Genomic DNA, 26,760 nt, shown 5'->3' with positions numbered 1-26,760 from the left:
TGGAGCAAAGCAGCCTGTCACCTGCGATTAAGTGGTTACACCCTTTACAACTGCATGCTGTTGCTAAGGGTTCCTTCCTGCGTGGAACTAAGGAATCATTACGCTTCCATCAACTTGCTCCATTAAATTAAGTATCGTTCTTTTTTCAAAAGACTGGGGAAGTTAAAAAACCCCATTACACAGTTCAGTGAGAAGAAAAGAGGTTTCAAATGGATTTTGTTTGGAGATATCCATGTTGTTGTGTTATGTGGTGCATGTGACATGTTCACTATCTGCAAAGCTGGCTGCTTTGTAGAGCTCTTTAAAATTTACATGGTGCCAAACAGTAACAGGTTTCCTGGGAACTATTACAGTAACAAAAACATACCCCACCAGACAGTCTGCAGTATGGTTCTGAGATCATTTACCTGGAGTGTTTAAAGGACCTGGGGATGGGACACTGAAGTTCTGAGGTGTTCGTGCAGCTGCTGGGCTCTGGGATGGTTGTGGAGATGGACTGGGGAGAAAGCTGCTGGGTGATGGAGCTGGGCCAGAGCTGAAAAATAAGCATAAAAAAAATCAAACCTGCTAGAGTCTGGCAAGGAAGCACGATCCACCTGTGAATAGATATGGTTTTAGTAAGCATTGTTATGGCACTCTGTAGCTCTGTCAGTACATTTGGTGAGGATTTTGTGCACAGCTTCTTTATTTAAAAGGGGGGGGGGGGGGGGGTCAGAATGTATTTGGCACAATTCCACCTGTGCTCTCACTGAAGCCAATATTAAAATTAATTCACTTCAATGGAAACAGAGTAAGATCTATTGAATACTTCTGAAAACTTCACCCTTACAGCCCTGATAAAGGTCCTCAAAAGTTGCTGTCTAGCTCACCTGACATTTGAATTTGGCTGAGAAGTTGGCTGGCCTGGCTGAGGAGATGGCTGTGGCTGAGGTGGTGGAGGCATTGACTGGGGTGTTTGAGCTTGCTGGACAGGAGATGGGGATGACATCATGGTAATATTGTTCTGACTGACCTGAAATGTGGAAAAAGTTAAGATCAGTAACAACAAAAGGGAGCAGATTAGGGGAACCTAACTAAAAGGCTTTACCTATGGAGAGAAACGTATCCTCAGGCCTATGAGAAATGAAAGTGTTAGTTTCCTGTTCTCCCTCATAACAACAGTCCTACCTGTATCACTCAAAGCTCTCAGGACAGTACTCGATATCAACCTTACTAAAAATAACCATTAAAATTGCACACAATTTGAATAACTGTATAGTAATTGTTTTTCATTTCCAAAACCATTATACTGCAATTAAAATGCCATCTGAAAATCTGTATTTTATTAGAACTAAGTAAAGAAAAGCAGGAAGAAAGAGTTCTAATTTGAGAAGTAACAGTCATGAAAACCCCTCCTTATTTTGACATTTTAGTAACAGTCTTCAAAGGTCTGTCAGACTTGACTGTAGCTTCCCAACTGGTTTTCTTTAGGAGGAAGGAAGAAAAAAAAAAAAAAAAAGTTAAGTAAGCCAAGCCACCATCATCTTGTTTAAATATTCAGCTTTAAAGTCTGGCTGGAGACAGAAACACTCCAAACTGAATGGCTAGGTGGAAAAAAAAAAAAAAAAAGAAATAGCTTTCTGACCTTTGGAGAATGATGAGGTGTGCCTGAAGGATAAAAAGATGAATAAGAGCATTTCCAGCACAGCACCGAACTCCTGGTAACAACTAAGTTTATTCTGTACGCTCTGAAGTGTCAAGAGCCAGATGATGCTCAATTTAAAGGAACTTGACACATTTGTTCTAATGGATGTTTTTCCTCTTGATCACTTCAAACAAAAAGCCCTGTATCATGGCCAGGAGCAGTAATGCAGATACTAAGTGATCATGTTTAAGGCACGTGCAGAGTTCTTATGACCTCAGGCTATAAATAAGTACATGCAAAGATAAACTGAATTAGCCCACAAAGGCTGCATATCGTGACTCAGTAACCCATGCATCCATTCTGTAAGTCATTGATTAGCACCTTTATGAATTAACAACTCCTGCCCTCAGTCTATACCATTTTTCAGCAAAGGTCCCAGGAAAACCACGAGTCACAGACACTTCATGGGTACTGTGATTTGGTGTTGTCCTTCACTCACTCACTAAATATACATCTAAATCACCCAACTGTTTCCAGAGTACATAACATTTTAGCACATAAAATTTAACACATTAAAAAGTAAGTATTGCATGGTCTACATTTGTACGTACACACTGAATATGACAGGAAATGCTTTGCTTAGCATATCGCATTACAGCTATGCAATAAGACATCACACTCCACTAAAACCCAAAAATAATAATGGGCCCAAACAACCACAGCTAGTTGCAAATGTAGAACTACTAAACTTGAAGATGCTAGTTTACCATCCATTAAAGCATAGTTTAAAATCAAATGCAGCCTGACATACTCTGGTAGGTTTTTTTCCAATCTTCAATAGCCCCATTACCTTTGCAACCTCTACTACAAAGACAGTATCTAGAACAAGTAAGCCTGAAATGTTTTAAATCAGCTATTACATCTTCCTTTTCTCCATCATCAACAAATACTTTTCATAGGAGGTGGATTCTTCAACAGCACACATCTCCTCAACAGTTGGAAAAGCATTTTTGAGATTGAAAAAGCATAATCTGCCTCCCACAGAAACCAAGCATCTCACCACTGTTTGGAAGGAAGCTAGCATGAACACTGCAAAAAGCACTCCGTGATTTTTTTACAATTCTATTTAACATTCTATTAAACAGCAAGTGATTTAGAACTTACCCACATGGATGCTGCACCCATTTTTCATCAAGTCAAACTACGACCACTTTTTGAGTGGTTCATTTCCTGAAAATCAGGCCCCTTTTAAGTGTCTCAAGTTGGTTACACAAAATTACTACTGAAGACTTAAATCCGTGTTTGGGAAGGAAGGAGAAAGATTTCATTAGGATTTTTGCCAGATTTAAGCTTTTGTATCTACTTCAACACCAAGGTCCCTTCACAGTAATTTAAAAAATGTTGCAGAAAAGCAAAACAAAGAACATGCTGCATCTACTGTGCATATAAGCATAGAAAAAACTAATCTTTTTTTGTATTACTCCTTCTTAAGTACATGCACAGGCAAACAGCTTTCCTTCTCGCAACAGGTTTGCTCTCTGCCCGCTTGATTTCAGAATACCAAAGGCTAATGTCTAATATTAAGCAAAATTGTGACATTTACAAAAGCATGCACTCAGAAGTATGCAGTTCTGAACTTACTGCCTTATTTTTCTTTGGAAGCAGTTAATTTGCTACCAAAAAATTTCAGATATCTTTCTATAGGACAGATACTTTCAGCTTTACATTTCTACACTGTTGGCAGGATATGGGTTAAGACTGTAATGAAATTTCAACTTCTAGGGAATGCTAATTCCAACTAATTCCTACTAAAAAGAAGGCTTAAAGAAATGAACACACAAAAATATCAGTAAGCGCAAAATACAAAACCCCCTCTCTCTGGAACTTTAACCCTGTTAAACTCATTTAGCTCCTCATTCAACTCCAGAGTTAAGCCATGGTTACTGTCCATTTGCATACCCTTCATCTTCAACATATATAAGGAAATGCAACTGCATATTTTTTCACTGCAGGATTAAAGTTTCTGCATCTACAAGTATATCCATGGACAGCTATTACAGCCCACTGGACATGAATTCACTCTGCAACTCTACAGTGACCTGATCATGACACCAAGCCTAAACTTTCTGAAATCTTGCCCAAAAGATATTTAGGCTTGCATGACAAAAGTTTGCACTTAATATCCATTAAATCAAAGCTATTCTTACTATTTAGAGCACACCATGCTGGAAGATAAACTTAGCTATAAGGCCTACCTCCAGTTGCTGAGGCTCAGGCAAAGAACAGCACTCAGTAGATAAGGCTAGCGAGTTTTTCAGACTCTCCCAGTAGCAAGAATGCACAATATGCAGAAGCTAACAGCAAGGAAAAGGAGACTGCGACAAGGAAGTGATGGGCAGTAATGAGGAACAGTAGAAACACTTTTAGTTTGAAGGAAAACTCTAGAAAGCATTTACACTACTATTCTTACAGTTTCAGTGTTAAGCCAGTAAGCACAGCCTTGCCTGCTCTGTTGCAAACTGGGTTCAAAGTTCACCATTACGCTGCTTTACCTTACGAAATGGAAGCTCTGCAGAGCTTCAAGTAAGTTCAGACACAGGTTCCCATAATCCCAGTCAGGCTAGTATCCCTTGCTTTATTTTAATATTAAACTCAGTTTTACTTTTTTTCCTGTATTTTCAATTTGCTGAAGATTTCTGTGCCAACAATAAATAGGAGGTTTATACTATTGCAGACTGTAATGAATTTGTAGATAGAACTTGAAGGTTTTTATGCTAGAAATACAGAATGATTGGTATTAGCACATTAGTTATCTAATTGCTAAAGCAAAAGCTAAGTAATAGATTAGTTTAATTTTTTTAAATTTCAAGATCAGCAGGTTTCTTGAGCCAATCCCAATATGGTATAGGAACCTTCTCTTAGCAGTTCAAGAAGTGCCATTAACATTGATTGTAGTTCATATTTGGTAAGTATTCAACTAAGAAAAAAAAAAAAGTCAGTTCTAATTCTATGGCAATTCAAAAGACCAGGAGATTGTGGAATACAATGCCATATCAGTAAATATATTTTGATTGAAAAGACCATAATAGCAAAAACACCCTGACCAAACAAAAAAAATCCACTGCAGAATCAACTGAACTTTGTGATAAAAAAGTACAGACTGACATTTTTGTCATAAATAAATAGCTACACAATATTGGTATCACGTCTGGTCCTTTTGTTGAAGGGGTTCTTCAGTGCAATACCATGACTTTTTTCTGAAAAGACACCCTGAACTACCTATCACTTTTGATACTGTTGTCAAGGAGATGACAGACTCTTAAATGAGTAATTAATAGCCAGCTATATGCTATAACCCCTTACTCCTATTGTGAACAGCTGCAAGGGCTCTGATGACAAGAAAGTTATAACATATCCAACAGATAATATTATTTAAGCATTTTACAAAATTAAGAGGCATAAATTACATTTCTAATTTCTAACCTACCTAGAACCTAAACAAAATGTTTTGGCAGACAACATGCGTACTGATCTAGAGCTGCCAAGTATATGGCACGTCAGACTGGCTTTAAACACACACTTCTTGCCGTTATTAAACCATGACACTCACCCATCCTACCACCTGCTTAGGAGCCATTTTTATTCCAATTATTGTTCACAAAGGAATTTAGTTTTCTCTGCTGCCTTCTTAGTTTTACAGTCTGCTACATCATTTTCACAATCCTTGCATGCTACTGAGAGCACTCCTTGATGACCAATTCACTTGGTGTCAGAAATCAAAGCTTCTCAATAACCACAGACACATCAGCACTAAAAGATCAACTTATGGCACTGAATGCTTAAACTAGAGGTCTTTTGTTATGATTCAAGTATTAAATATAAGGCATTCCAATATTTAAATAACTATCAGAAGGCCTCATCATCAAACCAAATACTGTCAATACTTCACATGGGAGATGACTGTCTCAGTACATATAAATTGCTACAGCAAACAAAGCCCAAAGTAAATTCTCCTTTGACCCAGTGATGCCTGGGTTTTATTTCAGTTAACATATAAACAACGACCTGGATTGAAATGACCATCCATCTTAAACCAGAAACAGCAGCAGATGTGTTTGCCTAGGTCTTCAGAATCTTTTTGATCACTGTATCTACCTTAGCAAATTCCTGAGAAGAAAAGGCTGTGCCTACTGAACTCAATGCAGCAGCACTAGGAAGCAAAGATTTAGACAGTCCACAGCCCCATGACAAGCTTGCAAAGGAAACAAAAATGCAAAGAGTAAAGAAACTTGTATTAAACCTATGAACAAAATGCAGTGGTATTAAGAACTAAAACTGCACTTGGTACTAAATTTGACAATTAGCATCTAAAAGAACAAGACATGAGGTTCATGAGTAACAGAAAAAATGCAGTTGAACGCTATTCCACCATCATAATATGATAGATATTTAAACCAACACCAATCATACAGAGCTCAGCAAACTTCTGCAGAGCAGAATAGTGCCTCGTTTTGTGACTTACTGGTAAGAACTACCCTGTTTTATTCTAGTTGTCCCCATTCCTGCTCCCCCAAAATGATACATTTTGCTGGCAAAACGTGATTGTGAGGTCTTGAGCAGATCTGGACCTGCACCAGGCAAATGCAGTACTCCGACTTCACGCATCTCCCAGCAACAGCTGAATAGGTGCTGCCAGCCTGCCTACACAGGTTCTTCTCTGATGCAGGTACAAGTGTAATTCTTCTGGTAGTAGTTCCTCCTACACAACCACTCAAGAACAGAACAGATCCATTTTTCTTGGTCCCTAATACCATGCCAAGAAGCTACACAAACTGAAATGAACCAAGTTTACTATTAATAAAAGAAAAACCTGTACACAGCATGAACACATGATAAGTAAGGTCCCAGACACAACTCAGCCAGTACACTGCACTGCTGACTTGCAACATACTCATAAATGCACACTTGTGGAGTACGGACAGACTAAACTCGAACCACAAAGTTCTAATTTGAGACTTGAATTAATTCAGAACATGGAAATGTTTTAAATGTCAAAATAAAGATCTATGCTGCTTTAAAAATGCTTTATTTGATATCCCACGCTCTCAGAAAACCTATTATTTAAAATTTTAAAAAATCCATAAAAAAACCTAAACAGCCCAATACTGTATGTAACAGCAGCAAGTTAGTAGTTTGATGAAAGAGTGAACTTCCCCTTGCTTGAAAGCAAGGGCTATACAATCATGTATTGAATGCTTTGCACAATTCCTGACACAATGTGCTTTGACTCAGTAAATACCTGTGGCATTTGCTGTCCACCCAAAGGAATGGAGCTTGGCGGTGTAGCAGACACAGCGGTGGTAGGCGGGAACCGTGGTCTTATTTGCATCCCACCTCGGGCCATAGGTGCGGTGATCATCTTTGAGGACAGAGGGACAACAGACAAAAGTAATCGCAAAACAAGAAATGCAGTGCACTGGCAGGATGAGAAGCACATGCAGCCTCCAGGAATTAGGGGGTGGGGAAGCATGAAGGTAAGGTTAGTGAGCTTTTCTCTAAAGGTTAACCTAACGTGCTAGCTTAGAAATCAAACTCCTTTTTATACTCTTTCTATCCATTTTCAGAAAACTAATGAATTATAGGTATCTTGAGAGAGTGGATTTGTACATTCAGATTCATGGGTCAAGGGTTGACTATCCTATCATCTGCATGAAAGGCTTTTCCTAAATTTTGCCTGACATCTTGAATTTCTATAATTCTTGGGAATAAGCACTCTAAGATTGTTGTCAAGAATGCTCCATATAAGAAGCTATATATTGCCATAGGTTTCCAATATGCTTTCCCCCACTGTGGGCTCAAAGGATTTAGCAGTATTTGCATATGCCCCCTTCATTATAAAATAATTTGGCAGACAGTTCGACAGCAACTGTCAGTACGAATGCTCCACAGTGAACAAAATTTCATACCAACTTAACCTATGACAGTATAACAATGTCAAAGACAACAAAAAACTTCTGGATTTTAAAATGTTATCTCCTTCCTTTTATAACTCACAGAATAAGTCAATTATATCCTTGTAATTTCCATCATTTTGACAAATACCCATTCCTCTATTACTAAGCTGTGCCAAAGTACTGTTAGGAGTTCATGATCTGCCTCAAGCTTACTCATGCACTATTTGATCCTCCGAATGTACAGACTGAGCACACCCTAAAGTACAATAATTTAGGACAAATGATGAAGGTTAGCATTAGAATGGATTTGTATGTTAAAACAGTATTAGGACTATGCTGCTCTGCAGTGTCTAGGAGTACCTTTCAGAATGATCAGCCTGCATAAGACAACACTGATTTAATCATATATATCTCTATAGACCTTTGTTACTTAAATTTTAATATTATACCATATACGCTGAGAATTTACAGCAAATACAGCATATTTTTGAGGTGATATTTGTGTAACTTTGGCAGATTCACTTATGAGTAAAAAAGCTTCTGTTTGGTACTTCAAAAAAGCTACAGTAAAGTTCTCTGGGCTACTTTTTTTTTTCCCCACCATAGTTATTGCCAAGCACAGGCCCTAACTTAACCTAAGAGTTAACGAAGTCTCCTTTCATTAAATGGTTTGGGGCATTCTTGCTTAGTGTTCTATGTAAATGGACTGAAGCAGCCAGCAACATGTCTCTAGAGAGTCAGAGAATGCATGTGCTTACAACTGTTAAAAATAAATAAAATTAAATACAACATAGCAAGACTGAAAAAAGAAAACAATAACCGATAAAGAAAATAGTGTCAAATTCAGCACAGCTGTTAGTTCACAACATCATAGCAATGCAGTCCTTGTCCATCCAGGCAAAGAGGGATGGTCAGAGACGGGATATTTCAGAAAGGAAACAAATGTGAGCACTTCAGACATCATACACACATGCACATGTACACACACAGCATGCAACAGCCACCACAAGCAAACACAACCCAGCACTGGCACAAGGCACAGGTGGATGCTACGAAGTGCAGTGAAGAGCTACAGTATCAACATGAGAGCTGGTGAAGCAACACAACCCTAACAAACAAACAAACCAAACCAAACCAAAAAAACAAAAAACAACCAAAAAAAGGGGAAACTGCTGGGGGGTAGGGATGGGGGTGGACCAAACATATCCTTCCAGGCACAATCACCCCATCTTAGACCCTTGTGAATGCACATGGATCTCTGGAGCGTGTGAAAGCCCAAGGATGTTACGTCCCATCTTGGTCCTGTTTCTCATGCCACACCACCAAGTGTGAAGATTTAGATTACCTCCTCCAAGGTCAAGGAAATTAGAAGCATGTTCACAGTTTAAGTGTCTGGCAAACCACTGAGCACCAGCATGACAAACTCCAATTTAAAGGCTTTCACCTATTTGTTGTAGTGTGGTTAGTCAAACGTGTATGCACAGGCACACAACTCGGTTTTGGCTTTTTGTCTTTTTTGGTTTTTGAAACGTGTGCTTTGGAAAGGAAGCATATATGTAAAACGATACCAATTCTACTCTTCAAAGTAACCTATTTTTCACATTCTCCAGCTGATTGAAGTTTATGAAACCTGTGACCCTTCAACAAGAGTCAGGAAAGGGAGTTCCAAAGATTGCATCTATTTTATGCAAAGCAATATATTCATGAAGGAGTTACTGTTGTCAGTCTAAAAACAGAAGACAACCAGTAGTGTTCAAGTACTTTTGAAAAAGATTAAACTGAAAGCAAATCCTCCTCCACAAGTGAAATCGATTTATCTTAATTTATAGAATTAAGAGTTTTACCCCATAAAAACAGCAAGCAGAAGAAGAGAGTCTCCCTCCCCTGTAAGATACAAACCCCACTATTTGATACAAATGAAGTGGAATATAACTATTAGATTCCTGAACCTGCAATTTTCTTTCATCTAAAATCCAAAGATTCAGGATTCCACAAATATGCAGCTTCTGGTGAGCATATGTGAGTACCATGCCACTGTCACTCCACTAAATGAAGCTCTGATTTTCAAAGAGCAACAGCCAACCTGCATTCTGAACACCTGAAGGAGTTGCACAAGAACAGTGACTTAAACTTTATTAATACTTAGCTCCAGTTGATTACAGATTTTCTCTCAGTGCTGCAAGCACTTGTGTAGCACTCTGTGGTCACTAGGACACTACCTTGTCTATTTATCAGCTTCACCTGTGAGTTACGTGTTCACAAGGACTAGATACCACCCAAGCAGGGCAACATTGACCTGCACAGTGTGTCTATGACTTCAGAGAACTTCAAAACTCACGTGGATCCATGTTTAAAACCGGGAATGGAAAAGGAAAAATGCAGCCATATCAACCGAAAATTCCCAGTTTAAAACCCCCTAGAGACTAAGTTTAAACGTAACAAGCAAAGGATAGAATAGGGTTTGTTTATAATAAAGGCTTCCCTGAACCAAATGAAGAAATCAAGGCAGATTTATTAAAAATGCTGGTGCTAGTGAAAAATGAACTAAATACAAAGCAAAATCTACTCTTAAAAGAAACTTCTTATACAGAACATCCATACGTACTCTCAACACCAAAGCTGCATTGTAATATTGTACACAGCCACAATCTTAGAACTAAATACTATACACAGAGAATATTTACTCAAGTACAAGAAACCCATTTAATTATGGGACTTGACAGTGTTAAGTGAATTTTAGTAGACTCATATTGCAATAGCATGAACATAAGTGAAGTAAAGCCTGTATGTGGAATTTTCTAAACTCCATCTGTGACAGATAACAAGCCACCCCTGAGTTTACTACACATCTGAATAAAGCTGCAATATAAAATCCGCTGTCAACCATCTTAGCACCCAAAACTTTTCAAATGCACCGTGCTGTTAAGCCACTGGCATATGAATTCACTGAATGGGGCAAGAATTAAGTTGACTGTACATAAGCATAATCCATCTGCTTAGGAGTTGAAAAGAGCACCATTAAGTTAGTAAAAAGAAAAAAAAAGTCAGAGTCTCCTTCGAGTCAGCCTAAGTCCCTGAAGCTCCCACCTGGAAATTATTTAAGAAACAAACAGAAGTTTTAATTCACATTTCAACTGTAAAAAGAGAATTCTGCATTGCCACCAGTACTGTACCAACTGTACTTACCACTGTTCAGCTTTTACATCCTAAATTACGCTGACTCAAGCAAAAGGACCAATACAGAAACAGAACTTAACCACCAACAAGGATGTGGGCCAGTTATGATGGTACAAGACAGTATTCCTGATACAAGTCTGGGAGATGTGTGGTGAAGAACCAATTGTTATTACAGTCCATGGGAAAACCTCCAAATGGCTTATTGAATCTATAATATTAATTGTGCGCCGAAGGGAAAATGGTGCATGCAGACATGGAATGCCTGGGTATATGAAAAGAACCCTGCCATTAATCCTAGTCAACCTCATTTCATCTGTCTGCCTCAGTGTCTTCATCTACAAAGTGGTGATAATTGTACTTACCCATGTCTGTAAAATGCCTCAATATGAAACACTACAGAGGCAAGCCACAAAAGACTATTTCATATTCTTGTGGAAAATGAGATGAGAGGTTCAGCTCAAGCCATTCCCAAATTTTTTCCCCATGTCTCCTTCATACCAGACACACATCAAGGAACAATCACAGGGGCTACAGGTGTATTGCAGGATAAGAAAACTAAGTTAGACAATAAGCTTTCACCCAGCACTTCTTTTTTAAAAATGTAACTGCACTTGTGACACATGCCATTTTTCTTCACAATTCACATCCAAAACAAGAGTAATCTATATCTAACACCCATTTCACTCAGAAAAAGAATGAAAGATGAAAGGAATGAAAGGGGAGTGCAGAGAGGTTTCATTGTCTATACTATTTTTTACAGTCAATACATGGAGATGAAAGATAAATCACATGTGAATAAAGATAGCAGGCAAAGATTCACAATACAGAAATCAGTTTACACAACAAAGCAGTCACCTATATAAAGTTTAACGAAAGAAGAGGTGATACACTCCAGGTACCAACAGTCAGACTTGTAGCATGACCACAGTAGGCCATCTTACTGATGTGCATTCCTTGTCAGTACAGGCAACAATCTTACCTACTCAGGGCAGAAAGCATGCACAGAGAGGTTGTCAACGAAATCCTGCCTCTTGACTCCAGGCAAAGGAGAAACAGCATAAAAGCCCACATCCCCTTTTATAAAGGGGATGAACCAATGTCAGACCTCTCATCAGAAAGCCACCAGAAACCCATCTCCATGCTCATCTCTAGCATGCACTCGCTACAGGCCTATAACTAGTGATACTGGCTCTTGGGCCCTTACCTGCCCTGAAGCTCCCATCTGAGCAGCCTGGGCCTGAGCTGCTTGCACTGCTGCCGCTGCCTGCTGCTGCTGGACCAGCTGAGCTCTTACCTTGAGTATGAAAAGAAAGAATGAAGTAAACATGTATCCGATTAGAGCATGAGACTTCTGCTGTTCCAATTACATTGATCATACTCATAAAAAAGGGTTTGGAGACAAGATCAGCTTTACATACATACTCTTCCTACAGTTTTTATAAAGAAAGTTCAAAAACAAGTTCCCATGTTTCTAACATTTAGAACAGTCTTCCCATAGACTGTGCACCCAAGATTTGATTTCTTCTTGCAATTTTTTCCCTGTACTACCAGGTCTTCCTATGACAACACTAGATACTTCAACTTTCTGGCAAATGTACTTAACCACATACCTGTTGACCTCCCTCAAGCTCACTGCATTTTAAGCACCTATCAATGACCGACATTTCAAATGTTTATACATTCATTACGATCGTCAGTGTGACGTACATGACATCTAACTACTCCTAGCTTAGCAGGTAGCATAGTCAACCAGCTTGCATGATTAATACAAGGCAAATCTGTTATTTAACTTGAAATTTAGACAAAATATGTAGATATCTATAAAGAAAAACAGAGGATGTTGCAGTTAGCAAAGCATGGCCTTGGGAGAAGTGATAGAACCATAAATGAAGCTGGGACATAACAATATAAGCTCAAGGAGAACAAAATGGTTCATGAGACCAAACAGAAAATTAGTTGAACTGTGTGAACTATCCTAATTAGCATACTGAGAGATCCACCTTCAGCAAAGAAAGCCCCCTACTAACAAGCCCCCTCCCCACAGAACACGATCAGTAAAAAAAAAAAAAGAACGCTGTACCTTCAAACGGACAAGAAGCTTCTAAGAACCAATGGGAACTAAGTATGACTAAACCTAATTGTAAACAATTGTTCAAAATGTATAGAACGTTTTAAAGTGTGTTAAGAGGTAAACTAGTTTTTGAGGATTACCACCTAGCTTCTTTGCACAAGCTAGAATAAAAAGACAGAAATACCTCGACTCCTTGTGTGAACTGGTGCTGCACACCAAGTAAGTGGACCTGCTTACAGGACAACAGTAGAAGCACAAAGTGGAGGTATCAATACGTCCATGTGGGGTCAATAATTTCTCAAGTGTGGCTGACGTTCCACGCCTCCCCAGCAAGACCCAAAGAAAAGCAGTTCTTGGGATTTACATCTGAGCTTTTGCTCAACACCACATATGGAGTCCAGAAAAAAATTACTATAATGCAGCAGTTCAAAAAGCTACACCATTAAGAGGGCGACCCAGTAAGAGGTTCAATGGAGTAAAAGTATTGTCTTGATCACGTACTCTTCAAGGCAGGAACTACCAGTATCTTCAACTTTGACCAAAGCCTCTAAACATGGCAGCAAAAGCAAAGTCAGCATGCTAGAGAGCCAACACTGGCTCCAGTCACATACACTAGGTACACGAAAGCACTTGCTCATGTTCTAGAACAGCTAATGTCACGGAGAGGATTTTTCTTTAACCAGAGTTTGCTTCTTTTTCTTTTTTTTTTTACTTGTCCATACAAGAGTAAGACAAGAAATTATTCCTAAATATTAGCTGCATAAAAGGTTTTCATAGATTTCCAGAAGTCCTTTACTCTTAGACACAAAACTGTTCTCCACTGGCAGGCCCAGACATAAAGCTTTAAAATTCTTGTACTCATAACATGGTAACTACAAGATCTCTTAATAAGCTATGCTTTTTCGTACTTTGTTATTAGCAGAAGTCAACAAATTCTTTTATTTCTCTAGAGGATCATAATAAATGAACAATCAGCTGGTCACTGGCCCTTACCTGCATTGCTTTTAATTGTTGTGGTGTAAGAGTAACAGGCATAACCTGACTAGGAATTTGTCCTGAGATTGCCTGTGGCTGAGATACCATGGGCTGGGGTTGAGGTTGGGATTGTGGTGGAAGCTGAGACTGTTGTGCCTGAGCAACCTGTTGTTGTTGTTGTTGCTGCTGCTGCTGTTGTTGCTGCTGTTGTTGCTGCTGCATCTGTTGCATCTGCTGTTGCATTACTTGTTGAGGTGGCTGCTGCTGTATCTGTTGTTGTGGTATTTGTTGCTGTTGTTGCTGCTGCTGCTGCACCTGCATAGCCTGTGCTGCCTGCAGCTGCTGCATTTGGGCAATTCGTTGTAGTTGCTGCTGCTGCTGCTGCTGCTGTATCTGAAAAGCAGGAAAAGCCAGGATGCTAAAGTTTGCAGCAATGCAATATCAGCATTATTTTAACAGCATAAACCCAGAGCAAACAGAATCCTAATACATCAGGCTGAGGTTTTAGGCCCAAAAGGAAAGCCCAACCTTTTTACCCACTTACTCTTCATATGTATCTTAACTCTACATAGTACACATCCCATTGTTTCGATATTACAAGCTTGTCTTCCTACTAAAACAGTTTTCAAAAGCAAAAATGAAGTCACTCAGCTTCTCCTGTACAAATGGGCACAGAAGCACTTCTTCAAATGTAACTAGCCTGCATCAGCACCACTATTTACCAGAAACTGCACAAGAACATGACAGCTGGATTAAGCTTTTGTGCTTAAGGATGATACATACATGATATGCTCAGCACACATTTTTTAAAATGGCCATGTGTACTTCACACAATGACAGAACAGCCATTATTCCTAGAGTAATGCCAGTGCTTTTAGTTCTTTCCTACATCCCTATTCCTGTCAGAATGAAAGACTATCCTCATGTTTGTAATTCTGTTGCTATGCCAGAAGAAAGCAAACAAAACACTGTTAAGCTTTTCCTCTGGGATGTAATACATTGCTGCCAACTAACTTTTTAGTCTAAACCAAAGTCCAACCCTAAAGCGGAAGCAAGTTAGTAAGAGGCAGAGCTGATACCCAGTACTTTCATGCAAGCCAAGCCTCACTTGACAAGTAATCACTCAGAGATTGCATCAGTTGCCACTGTAGTTGTTTGTCATCACCTGCTGTTGGTTTTGCTGCTGTTGCATCTGCAGTTTCAGCATGTGCTGTTGCTGCTGCTGGACAGCTTGCAACTGCTGCTGTTGCTGCTGCTGCTGTTGGGCTGCTGCAGCTGCTGCTGCCTGCTGCTGCTGGACCTGAAACTGTTGCTGCATAGCTGATTGCTGGGCCTGGAACTGCTGCTGCTGCAAAGCCACCTGCTGCTGCTGGAATTGTTGTTGCTGCTGCTGCTGCTGCTGCGCTATCTGCTGAAGCTGAAGCTGGGCTAAAAAGAAGACAGACTGTACTTAAAACATGAGATCCAAACAGTGCAAGAGACAGTTACCCAGTATAACTCATAGTAATTGAAGATAATCCCTGAAGTACATTAACATGCTTCGTTAACAGCATATACTTTTGCTTCCTCAAATGGATGAGGCACATTAACAGCAGAATTAATGACACTTCCTGCTACCAACCTCCAGTTCTCACTGCCTATATAGTAAGCAACCTAGGTTAAACATGTGAAAAACCATTTTACATACAGGCGAAACAGGCACAAAGATCACCATCAGGAAGTGCTGCACACATAGAAAACATAGGCGAGCTCTATAAAAACAAAGTTCTGAAATTGGCATCTTGTAGGACAAGAGAAGCATTTGCTCTTACAACTGCTAGGCTGTTCCTAAGCAGTATATTTACCCTATTAGATAGCAGTATTTGAAATCAATTCTTCTTGCAGTTCACTTAGCCGACTTAGCCAAAAGTATGAAATCTCTTCAGCACCCTTTCCTTACCGAAAAGCTGTGTACCAAAAAACTGATATAACAGTTTCACTGGTTGAAGCAAACTGAACACTTACTCTGCTGAGTAGCTGTAGAGACACCTGGCATACCATGAGGGGCCATCCCTGAGGTTCCAGGAGGCTGCTGCTGCCCTGGGAGACTCATTTGTTGTCCCATTGGACCAAGGCCACTCATCCCACTCATTGGTGCTCCTTGAGCTCGGGAAGCCATGCCCATTCCAGGTGCCCCGGCTGGGGGACCCCCAGTTAGATTCTGCAGGGCATTCATCGGATCTACAAGGAAAATAGTTACCAATATGCAGCCAGCCATGCAATTGCCTCCCCCAAATCCTCCGTTTTCCATCATCTACTGTACTGGGTTTGCATGGCAAGGTTTTGGTAGCAGAGGGAGCTTACAGGGGTGGCTTCTGTCAGAAGCTGCTAGAAGCTTCCCCTATGTGTGATGGAGCACATGCCAGCTGACTCTAAGACTGACCCGCTGTTGACCAAGGCCAAGCCCATCAGCAGTGGTGGTAGCACCTCTCTGACAACATATTTAGGAAGAGGGGAAAAAACCTCTGTACAAGTTGTGGTGGAAGAGAGGAGAATACATGAGAGCAACAACTCTGCAGACACCAAGGTCAGTGGAAGAGGAAGGGGGAAGAGGTGCTCCAGGCACTGGAACAGAGATTCCCTCAGCCCATGGAAGCCCACAGTGGAGCAGGTATTGACCAGCAGCCTGGGGAGGACCCCACAGTGGAGCAGGTGGATGCCCAAAAGAGGCTATGACCTCATGGGCAGCCCGCACTGGAGCAGGACCCTCTTTCTTAAGAATAATTAAAAAATAAGTATTTCCAACTGTCTAGGCTAGATGTTGATCAATCGCAGACTTGATAAAAACTGCATATTTAGCCTGCAGGTGGACAAAATAGAGGATCATACTTTGTTCCTAACATACACTGCTGTAAAAATAGCACAGCAGCAGAAGATATGATCAGCTCTAACCTCAGTCAAACAGCAGTGTGTACGCACCACAAACACGACATTTGCCTATGATGCAGCACAATCAGGAACCCAAAGCTGGTAGCAGGGAGAAACTGCACAGCTCAGCAGGAGATTCTGTTCACTCTCTTATTCTCTCAAGAATCTTAGTGTTGTGACATAATAAAAGGATTAAGAGGGAAATAAACAAGCCCCCGGAGTTACATCTAAAACACTGTCCAAGTCTGTCACCCTCATCACCAAACAACTCCAAGATTATCATGCTACAATTCCTTTCCTGCAGCAGCGTTTAATGTTCCAGCTTGGACACCTGCAGCCTTCTTAGTCTTAGTACATGTCAGCCCTGATTTTCTAAGCTGATCTGTTTCGAAATGGGGGACATTGACACAGACAGAAAAAAAAAAAAAAAAAAGGAGCTCTTACCACTGACTGACGCTTGAGATTTCTTATTGTCTGCAAAGGAAAAACAATTGTCTTTGTTAATCTTGTCACACATAAATCTGGCCCTTCAGATATACTTTAAGAAATACATTCACATAATTTAAAAAATTTTTTTTAAAAAATCACTGTCTGCTGTAGTCCTAACATTAACCAATTTGGTAACCAGAATGCTATATAAACAATGGAAAGAAAGCAAAAATACAGGAAAAAAATCAAGAAGGTGGAAAAAATACTAAGTTTAAATAATTTCTCAAGGACTTTTGAATTATAAATGGATCTGTAGAAGAAACAGTATTTAGAAATTAATACAGGAAATTTTTTAAAGCAACTTGTGAAGAGTCACATGCAAAACCACACATAAACCCCCTAAAATCTACTTTTTTGGGGAGGATGGGATGAGCAATTACTGAGGGGAAAAAAACCCCAACAATCAAACAATACTTACGAATATCTCGAAAATGAATAATAAGTCTGGCCACAAGAGAAAGATATTCCTCCTAAAGGTGAAAAATCAGTATATTAGCATAGGAAATAAAAAACAGAGTAACCATGACTTTCTGGTTCTTCAGTATTCTTCCTCAACATAACAGATTTTACTTTACAATGTCTGTGGGCTTTTCAAAGCAGTTCACTTGCAAGAAACAGTCTGTTCATTAATTAATCAAGAATATTTTTACTAATAAGTCATTGTGGTTGATTGTACCAGAAGGCCAAGAAACCACAAAATTCACTGGAAATAACCTCTGTGACAATCACACTAATAGGATCACAATATGAGAACGTAACTACAAGCCAATACATCCATCTTCCATTTCTTAGCCACTCCCCTTTTTCTTAAGGATTGAACCCACTTACTTGGTACACTGACTTACTTTGGTCCTCAAACTATGTCATATTCATACTACAAGAACTTTTAAGCTATTGGTAAATATTAAGTTTTAAGCTAAAGGTAGTATTACAAATACAAGTAAGTTAACAATTTTAAAGACTAACATAAGATAGAAGTGTCGGAAGTGAAAAGACAAATATTCTTTGCAGCATTTTATTAGCGTGCTTCATAATACGTAAAAGAAACTGCACAGGGCTGAGACAGCCTTCCTACCCATGAAACTACCAACTCACCAGTGAGGATGCTGTCAGCAGGCATAAATTTGTGACATCAGCATTATAAAATTTTCACCAAGACAAGTTCTATCTCAAATGTGGCTTGTTTGGAGACAGCAACAGTATCCAATTTCTCATAACACAGCTCCAGGAAAGAAGTTTACATTTGGGTAGGGTCTAGAATTGTATATGATAACCAGGCCTTCACAGAAACCACAGCACTTCCCTTGGTCTTACTCTTGACACAGCCTTTTCATTGATATCCTAGTCTCTCCTGACCACCAAACTGGTCATACAGAATGGTGCTGCACTGTGGATAAAGAAAATTCTATGCAATTCACTACACACAAGTCTTTGTATAAGAATTAAGTGTGATCCCATATATGCATTAAATGCTGCAGAACCAGCAAAGCTGTCTTGGACCGAAGTCCAGTTTGATGCATACATTGGATGCAACGCACCTCACTCCCCCTCAGGGTAAAAGAAGCACATATAAATAAAAACTTTTGCATAACTAATGCACTCTAAGCAGAGACAGTTAACTAACTGCATTGGGTTTCCTATTTCTGCAGGTTGTTCAAAACTTCTTTTGATACCCCAGTAACTTCTGGAAATAGATAGCGATGCTTTACCCTTGTTTTGGCCTTCATAAACACATGACTCTCCATATCTTTGCTGGATTTATTATGGGCAACACCAGCCTTCCTCATAGCGTCATCACTGAAAAAAAAAGGAAAAAACAAGGCTAGGTATTAATTGATAACATCACAAAATACTTTCTGTAGTTAGGAAGGTCTGTAAAACAGCTTTTTACATTCTTCTCATTGATCGATTTAAAAAAAACAACCAACCAAATAAAAAAACCCCACCAAAACCCACCACATAATTACTTAAGATTACCACCCTTCAAAATTTCTTCAAATAATGGAGAAAAAACCCAAATGATTTCTAAAAGGCAACACAAATATTCTTTGCAGAAATTCAAGAACTGCTAAGCAAGTAATTATTTTACCACCTGATGTATTATTTTGACAAAATAACAGGACCTGTTCATCTGAGGAAAGCTGGATGACAGGATTAATATAATCCATGTTTGGCAAACAGTGGGCTTGAGCCTGTCTAGTGTCAGGCATTTCCAAAAGAATCCTCTAAATAAAATGTGGAAAAATAAAAAAAAAAAATTAACTATTTCCTAAAGGCATAGAGGTTTGACCAATGAGTAGGAGTAACAAGTGGGAGCATTACAGCAACGTGCAGGGCATGGAGGGGACAATCAACATGAAAGCAGCAGGTGAAGCAATAAGGTAAAGAGAAGGCCCTGTTGATAGAAAGTTAAGGGGAAGAAAATTAACAGGTTTGGTAATAAAAAGCTTTCAATTTCCTTACTGTTCTTTCCCATTTACTAGCCAGAGTCATGGGAACTTGTCCTTTCTCCATCACACCTGTAGTAATTTGGCTCTAGATCTGCCCTCCAAATGGGATATTGAACATGCATGATGAAAAGGAAAAAAGAAAAAAAAAAAAACCACAAAAAACCACACAACCACACGGCTAAGGACACGCTTGGAAAAGAAGAGGCATTCTCAGTACATCAAAAAGTAGCAAGCAATTCAGCTGTGAAACATGCAATGAGATAAAAGACATCCTAAAATGAGAAGTTCAGTTAGGTGAACAGCCCCATTCAAATCCTCCAGGCATTCTCATTCTTGGAAACATTTCACTTCCCTGCAAAACCTGTTCTGTTTTAAAGCAGCCTAGCAGCTATAATCTGAATTCCACGAACAAGTTACCAGGGAATACTTTCACTTTGTAATTAGATCTCAGCAACTTATTTCTCTGTAACTGCCGCTGCATGAGCAGCTACCCTACGCTAAATGCGTGTCAGGGTAGTGATCCCTGACAGTTTCAGCCAGTCTGAAGGGGACTACTATTTTCTTCCTCCTGATTTTCTACCAACTCCCATGCAGCAGGAATGGTGCTTGCATGAGCAGCAAGCTGGTTCAGCTTCCTGAACTAACTCAGTAACAGTGACAGCAGTGAGAAGGGCAGACGCTATAGCCTTAAAACGCAGGAGCTTAGGCTGCCACAACTCACATCCTTACTTTGCAAACTAGTAGCATACAGCTAACCTGCTGTAGCCTGCAAAGTAGAAGACAGTAGAACATAGCTACCTGCTCTAAAGCGCTCTCACAGTAACTTGTTCATGTGGTCTGGCAGACACTAAAAAAAATAAAAATAAATGCTGTTTATACATGACGGTTACTTAAACTGAAGCGGAATCTGAACATTATGCAGAATAACTAGTCCTCCATGTGCCAACAAGCCTTAAAGTGAGCTGCTCATAAAGGAGCTCTGCTGCAGAGGAAGAAGCTATATCCAATTCTTGACACCTTTTGTAATGCTTTCCCTTTCAAAAAGGATGCCTCTAAATCCACATTAGTGTTTGAATCCTCCTTAACTTCCCAGTCTCATAGTCCAATGACAATGCCTCTCATTCTGAGAGCACCAAGAACTGAGCAGGCACAAAGACAAAGAGAATTATGAAAGTAAAGGAAGTAAGTACTAAGTAGCTGTGATACCACATTGATCTGGCTGTATCAGGAAAAAAAAAAACTTGGAAAAAATCCACAGCAAAGTGGTCATCTACTTATATATGTATCTACCTTTTCCTTTCAACATTATAGAACATGAAAGGCATTTTAAAATTACTATATCTGCATTACCAAAAATGCCACTCCAAGCACTCCATATCATATCTGTTAGAATTCCAGGAAAGGTTTAGACTAGAAGGAAGAAAAAACACATAGCTCTTTCTTTGTTCATATATTCATCCGCAATCAACAAAAATATTTACATTAAAAGACTGGGAAAGTCACTAAAAAAAAATCAAACAAAAAAACCCCCAAACAAGCCATAGCTTTAACGATACCAAATAATATTATCATATCCTTGAAGAACATCAAATACAACAAAATTCTAAAAACCAGATGGTACGAGCCAATTCAACTTTCACCTGCCTCATAAGCACTTACTAAATGCATCATAAGATGTGCACCAAAATTTTGCCTTTATTTCATGCAGAACAGTCAAAGTCGTGGTTTCACAAGACAAAGCATTCAATAGCAACACCAGCTTTAGGAATTCCCCCTCCATTCACAAGCAGCTTGTTTCCAGCCCAACAATTGTGCAACCTCTCACTCGGGCCAGCTGATCTAGTTGAAAAATCTTGCAAAACACGTTCCGCTTCAAAACTATACTAGCTCCCCTATCCAGTTCACATCATGACCACATAAATCAATTGTTTCAATGCAACAAAAGGGCAATGAGTTCCAGGGCCAACACCACACTAAGCCATGTAACATCACCAAATGCTGCTTCATGAAATACCATCTGATCACTGTAACAGTCAGTTCAACAAACCTTTCTTGCTTAAAACAACAACGGGGGGGAAAAGAAGAAAAAAAAAAAAAAAAAAAGGTTGTACTGGTAAGCAGTTTGTCATGTGGATAGATGTAGATATGGCTAAGTAGAAAAACCTCCAAGTAAACACCAACAAACAGAATAAACTCTATTCACTTGATCTTGTGCACATGACCCTGTCCCACACAACATTTCTGTTAGTTACAGAAAATTTCATCAATAGCAGCCCTCAGTGCAGGAACACCCACACAATACCACAGACCAGCAGAAGACCCAAAATAGAGATCTCCCCTATTACTTTATTGACTTTTGCTTGACAGAACATGTAAAGGCCTGAAGGTCCTCGGCCCCCAGAACACTACCTCCAGCTACAGAGGAGAAAGCAAAGGACCATCCAGCCTCCTTAAGGCCTTGTTCCACATTATGTTTCTTTCCACTTCTGCAGCAACAAAAAAAAAAACAACCTTCCACTACACACAGAATCATCCCTTCATAGCTTCACAAGCATGCCCTCTGGCAGAAGTGATATCCTCCAGCAGAGGGGACTAGGTAAGAAGCTGCCCCTTCCAAGTTATGCCAGAACAATTGTCTGTGTGGCTGTGCCATCAGCAGTACTGAAGAACCACCAAGGTTATAAATAACCACTTCTCCTGAGTTATTTTTAACCGAGAAATTTCCCTGTCAGCTTCACTGCATGGCAACCCAAACACTTGGAATTAAGAGGTATTGCAGTGTCCTGGTTTTGGCTGGGATACAGTTAATTTTCGTCTTAGTAGCTGGTGCAGTGCTGTCTTTTGGATTTGGTGTGAGAACAAGGTTGGTAGCACACTGATGGTTTTGGTTGTTGCTAGGTAACATTTATACTAAATCAAGGAGTTTTCAGTTTCTTGGGCCCTGCCAGCAAGAGGGCTGGAGGGGCACAGGAAATTGGGAGGGGACACAGCCAGGACAGCTGACTGAACTACCCAAAGAGCTATTCCATACCATGGGATGTCATGCTAAGTATATAAGCTGGGGAAAGAAGAAGGAAGGGGGGGACATTTGGCATTATGGCATTTGTCTTCCTGGGTAACCGTTACGTGTGATGGAGCCCTGCTTCCCTAGGGATGCCCAAACACCTGCCTGCCCATGGGAAGTGGTGAATGAATTCCTTGCTTTGCTTGGGTGTGTGGCTTTTGCTGTACCTATTAAGTTGTTCTTATCCCAACCTCTGAGTTTTACATTCCTTTCTGCTTATCCTCCCCATACCTCTGGGTGAGGGGGGAGTGAGGGAGCGGCTATTTGGTGCTTGGGTGTCAGTCAGGGTTAAACCACCACAGCATAGAAAAGGAATGTAACTTAAGTTACAGGAAAGCAAAGCTCCATCACGAATAACAGTTACTCAGGAAGACAAACACCACAATGCTCCCCTGCTTCCTTCTTCCCTCAGCTTATATACTCAGCATGACATCCCATGGTATGGAATAGCTCTTTGGCGAGTTCAGGTCAGCTGTCCTGGCTGTGTCCCCTCCCAATTTCCCGTGCCACTCCAGCCCTCTTCCTGGCAGGGCCCAAGAAACTGAAAAGTCCTTGACTTAGTATAAACATTACCTAGCAACAACCAAAACCATCAGTGTGCTACCAACCTTGTTCTCACACCAAATCCAAAAGACAGCACTGCACCAGCTACTAAGAAGAAAATTAACCCCATCCCAGCTGAAACCGGGACATACGCTCAACACTATTCCCATCTAACATAGTCTAGAAGTAGCTTGGGGCAGGAACCGTACGCAACCACACACCACGTTTACCATCACACAACCCTGTTCAGATTTCTCCTTCAGGCAATACCAACATTTAAAAGCATGTTAAGGAAAGGCCCTTAGAAAGGAGGCTCCCAAGGCACCAGTATGTGTCCCCTCCCTGTGAGGGCCAGAATAAAGGGCTGTCCTGCATGGAAAACTGTACATTCACGCTCCTGCATCACTGCTGTCTCCTGGACCAACCTGGGAAAAGCCAAAGCTGCTCCTTGGCGTCAGCCATCTGAGTTCAGGCTTCCCTGGATCTTGCAACAGTATGGAAGTCCTGTCTGGGCCTGCATTCACACAAGAATCTAATACTGAAGGGGGCTTCTTAGGTCATCAAATGCAGTATTCTCGCAAATTATGACAACCAAATCATACATACTGACCACTGACACATTCACTAGGATACCTATTCCACACAGCATCCCTGAAATGCTCATCCACGTCACTGAAAAACCAACACCAAAAAGACCCCAACAAAAGCCACCAAAACCTGAAAACAAAACAACACCCTCCCCCCCCAACTTAAAGTCAGTGTTGTAAAGGAAACCTAAGTGTGAAATAGCAACAAGACTCCTGTATCCAGGAGCTATAGCAAGGCACTCAAAATGAGTTACGTGAATGCTTCCAAACATTTCAGTTAACTTTTAAGACCAAGTGTTAATATTCACCTTGATAATTAAGTATCACTTATTTGCAGGATGAACTGGAAGATATACCTATATATAAGACAGTGTATTTTCATAACTGTTAGGAACAACCTTTCCACAAATTAAGAAAAATTTCAGACAATTCACCAGATATTTATTTTAATTACCTCCCTGTTCTACCTACTACAGAAGCCTCACTAATGGCAAAACTGGAAGCTTATGAAAAGAAATAGGAACTTGATGCATGCAGAGCTCTAGTCTTTTTAGACAATATATTGTTTCTATTTCTCATTCAACAAATCTATGTATTATAAAGTCTACTTCTGCCTAGCTTCACTTTATTCCAAGCACCAACGGAAACCAAGCCAAGTTGTTTTCAGATATCTAGCAGAGATTAATCACTCAAAAAACCCCAACCCTGCTGCAGTCATTGTACACTTATCCCAGTAAGAAGTCTGTTTGCTTTTTAGACTAGACAGTGAATACAAACGTAAGATATATACTACAAAAATGGATGGAGCACAAGGAAGAAACATCATTTACAGACAAGATATTAAAAAAGACAGACTGTCAATACATCTATAATGAAAAGCACACAGATCACAGCCAGACATCTGCACACATATGTGAAAGACAATAAACAGAGGACATTTTATTTCTGTTTCAGAACAAGAATTAAAAGTTTTAAGATTACTGTCATCTCTTTATATGGCATTAGTCTTAAAGTTTTGCTGGTCAGTAGTAGTAATTTTTTTTAATTTCTTGTACTTGTGCATTGAAACATTTATCAGCATTGTTTACTGCCCAAAGAAAAGAATTACAGTTTGCAGGGCAAACACAAAACCAAATGTTTATTGCATTAAGGTTTGTATCTGCTTACTCATATTTACTTCCTCAAAGTTACACAGCATTCGAGGGCAGTTTTGATGAAGCAGTAGGAAAGGAGGAGAAGAAAAAGCAATGGATTAATCTAACAAGATGAATGAATTTGCAGAAAGTTTAGAAAGTAAAACATCAGTTCCAAACACCAAAATACTTCAAAGCACGCTTTGAGACACACATTATTGTATTTCTTTATGAATACCATAACCATTTAATTCTGAAACAGCCCCTTAAGTAAAGTCCACAGCTAGGCAGTAAAACTACATGCAGCCAAACAGCATACTGTTAACATAATATTTAAAAAAAAGTTTGTTTTTAAATATTGATTCTTATAAGCAACTAGGCAAGACCAAGATTTTCAAGCACACATAAATAAGGATTTCAACACTGTTATAGTTGAATTGAAATAACTAGAGTCCGAAATAAATTCACTAAGTATTTATTAAGGCAGGAAAGGAAAAACAGCGCTGGGCGGCCAGGGAGTCGCAGCTCCATCCAGGCTCGCAAATTCCAACAAGGAACACAGTCCTTTTATCCTCAGCTTCAAGGCCGGTTTAAACAGTTATACTATCAGTCATGTAGCAAGAAGCTGTATATTACAAAACTAATCTATTTTTACACTAAGGTCTAAACAAAGACAAAAGTTGTCATAGTAACATGAGATTACGGTTTGATATTTGCCTTGAGAAAGTACATCTTGCAACCTCATGGTTAAGTCTTTTCTCGCCAGACAGAACGTTCTCAAATCTGTTGCAGCAAGATCATTCCTTTTGTTAAAACCCCATTTGATCAGCAAATTACCCTTAGTTACTTATTACAAACACTACTTCAAAAACATTTAAACATGTGAACATGCTTTCCCTTCTGGAATAACCACCTTCCATAGGGTAGAAAAGCCTTCCATAAAATAGAAAATGCATGCAGAGCAGCAAAGTAATTCAAGTAAAGCGACTGTTTCGCAAAGGACAACTGAAAAAGCAACAAGCCGAACTTCACATTAAGTCACCAACATTTTTATTTCATTTTTGCGCTAAAAAGCCAGGTGCAAGATAATAACAGTGGGTTTCATAGGACAGAATCTGTCAAACTTGGCAACACTAGGGAAACTACCAAAATCAAAGCCCTAAAGTGCATGCTGTCAGCGGGACAGGAAGCTGGTATTCCGGGGGAAGAGGAAAGTGAAAGGGAAGGAGGACCGGAGAAAACAAGTCAAAGAACAGGCCCGACTGCCCCCCGCACAGGAACTGGGCAAATCCTGGCAACGAGCCCCCCTCACCGGGGGGCGGCGAAAGGGCTCGAGGAAGAGGAAGCACCGGGGACCACGGACCTCCCCAGGCAGCGAGGGGAGGGCCGGGAAAGGCTGACAGAGGAGCAGAGGCGGGTGGGACACAGCTGCGCGGGAGCCGCCGAATCCCCCCCAGCAGAGGCCGAAGCCTGCCTGCGGCCTATACAGCGCCGAGACCGCGGCCCGCACTCACATCTGGCTGACGAGTTTCTGCCGGAAGTTGGTGCTGCGCCAGTCGGTCTCAGGCCCGGTCACATCCATCCCTGCCAGCGCAAGCGCCGAGCGCCAGCGCTTCCCACTACCACCACCGCCGCCGCCGCCCCGCCGCCGCCGCTCCGCCGCCCGCCACCGCGGAAGTGCCGCGCAACCACTTCCGGCGCACTGAAGGCTTCAGGGAAATGAAGTCCCGGCGCTAGCCCAACCAACTCTCGCGAGAGCTCCGGCTCGGCGCGGGGCTCGCTGGGA

The 26,760-nt window shown here is 40.4% G+C and overlaps 1 protein-coding gene across 5 annotated transcripts in view; it reads right to left on the bottom strand.

Moving 5' to 3' along the window:
- MED15 (mediator complex subunit 15) overlaps positions 1-26,760 on the bottom strand; it is a 49,790-nt gene that overhangs the window by 4,988 nt on the left and 18,042 nt on the right. For 3 of the 5 annotated variants that reach the window (XM_080391793.1, XM_080391789.1, XM_080391790.1), the window contains exons 2-11: positions 18,907-18,994; positions 17,616-17,667; positions 17,153-17,182; positions 15,806-16,021; positions 14,967-15,229; positions 13,820-14,194; positions 11,960-12,049; positions 6,924-7,043; positions 870-1,012; positions 408-535 (exon numbers count right to left, since the gene is read on the bottom strand). In XM_080391793.1, coding sequence (XP_080247919.1) covers positions 408-535; positions 870-1,012; positions 6,924-7,043; positions 11,960-12,049; positions 13,820-14,194; positions 14,967-15,229; positions 15,806-16,021; positions 17,153-17,182; positions 17,616-17,667; positions 18,907-18,984 — 1,495 coding nt within the window. In that variant the 5' untranslated portion in view covers positions 18,985-18,994. Of the gene's footprint in view, positions 1-407; positions 536-869; positions 1,013-6,923; positions 7,044-11,959; positions 12,050-13,819; positions 14,195-14,966; positions 15,230-15,805; positions 16,022-17,152; positions 17,183-17,615; positions 17,668-18,906; positions 18,995-26,488; positions 26,698-26,760 lie in introns of those variants that run through there. The other 2 variants (XM_080391792.1, XM_080391791.1) reach the window with 2 other exon arrangements.

This window comes from Falco punctatus, assembly GCF_963210335.1.
Source record: "Falco punctatus genome assembly, chromosome: 1".
In the NCBI taxonomy this organism is placed as follows: Eukaryota; Metazoa; Chordata; class Aves; order Falconiformes; family Falconidae; genus Falco; species Falco punctatus.
Note: the sequence above shows the minus strand (reverse complement) of the source record. Positions and strands in the feature narration are given on the sequence as shown.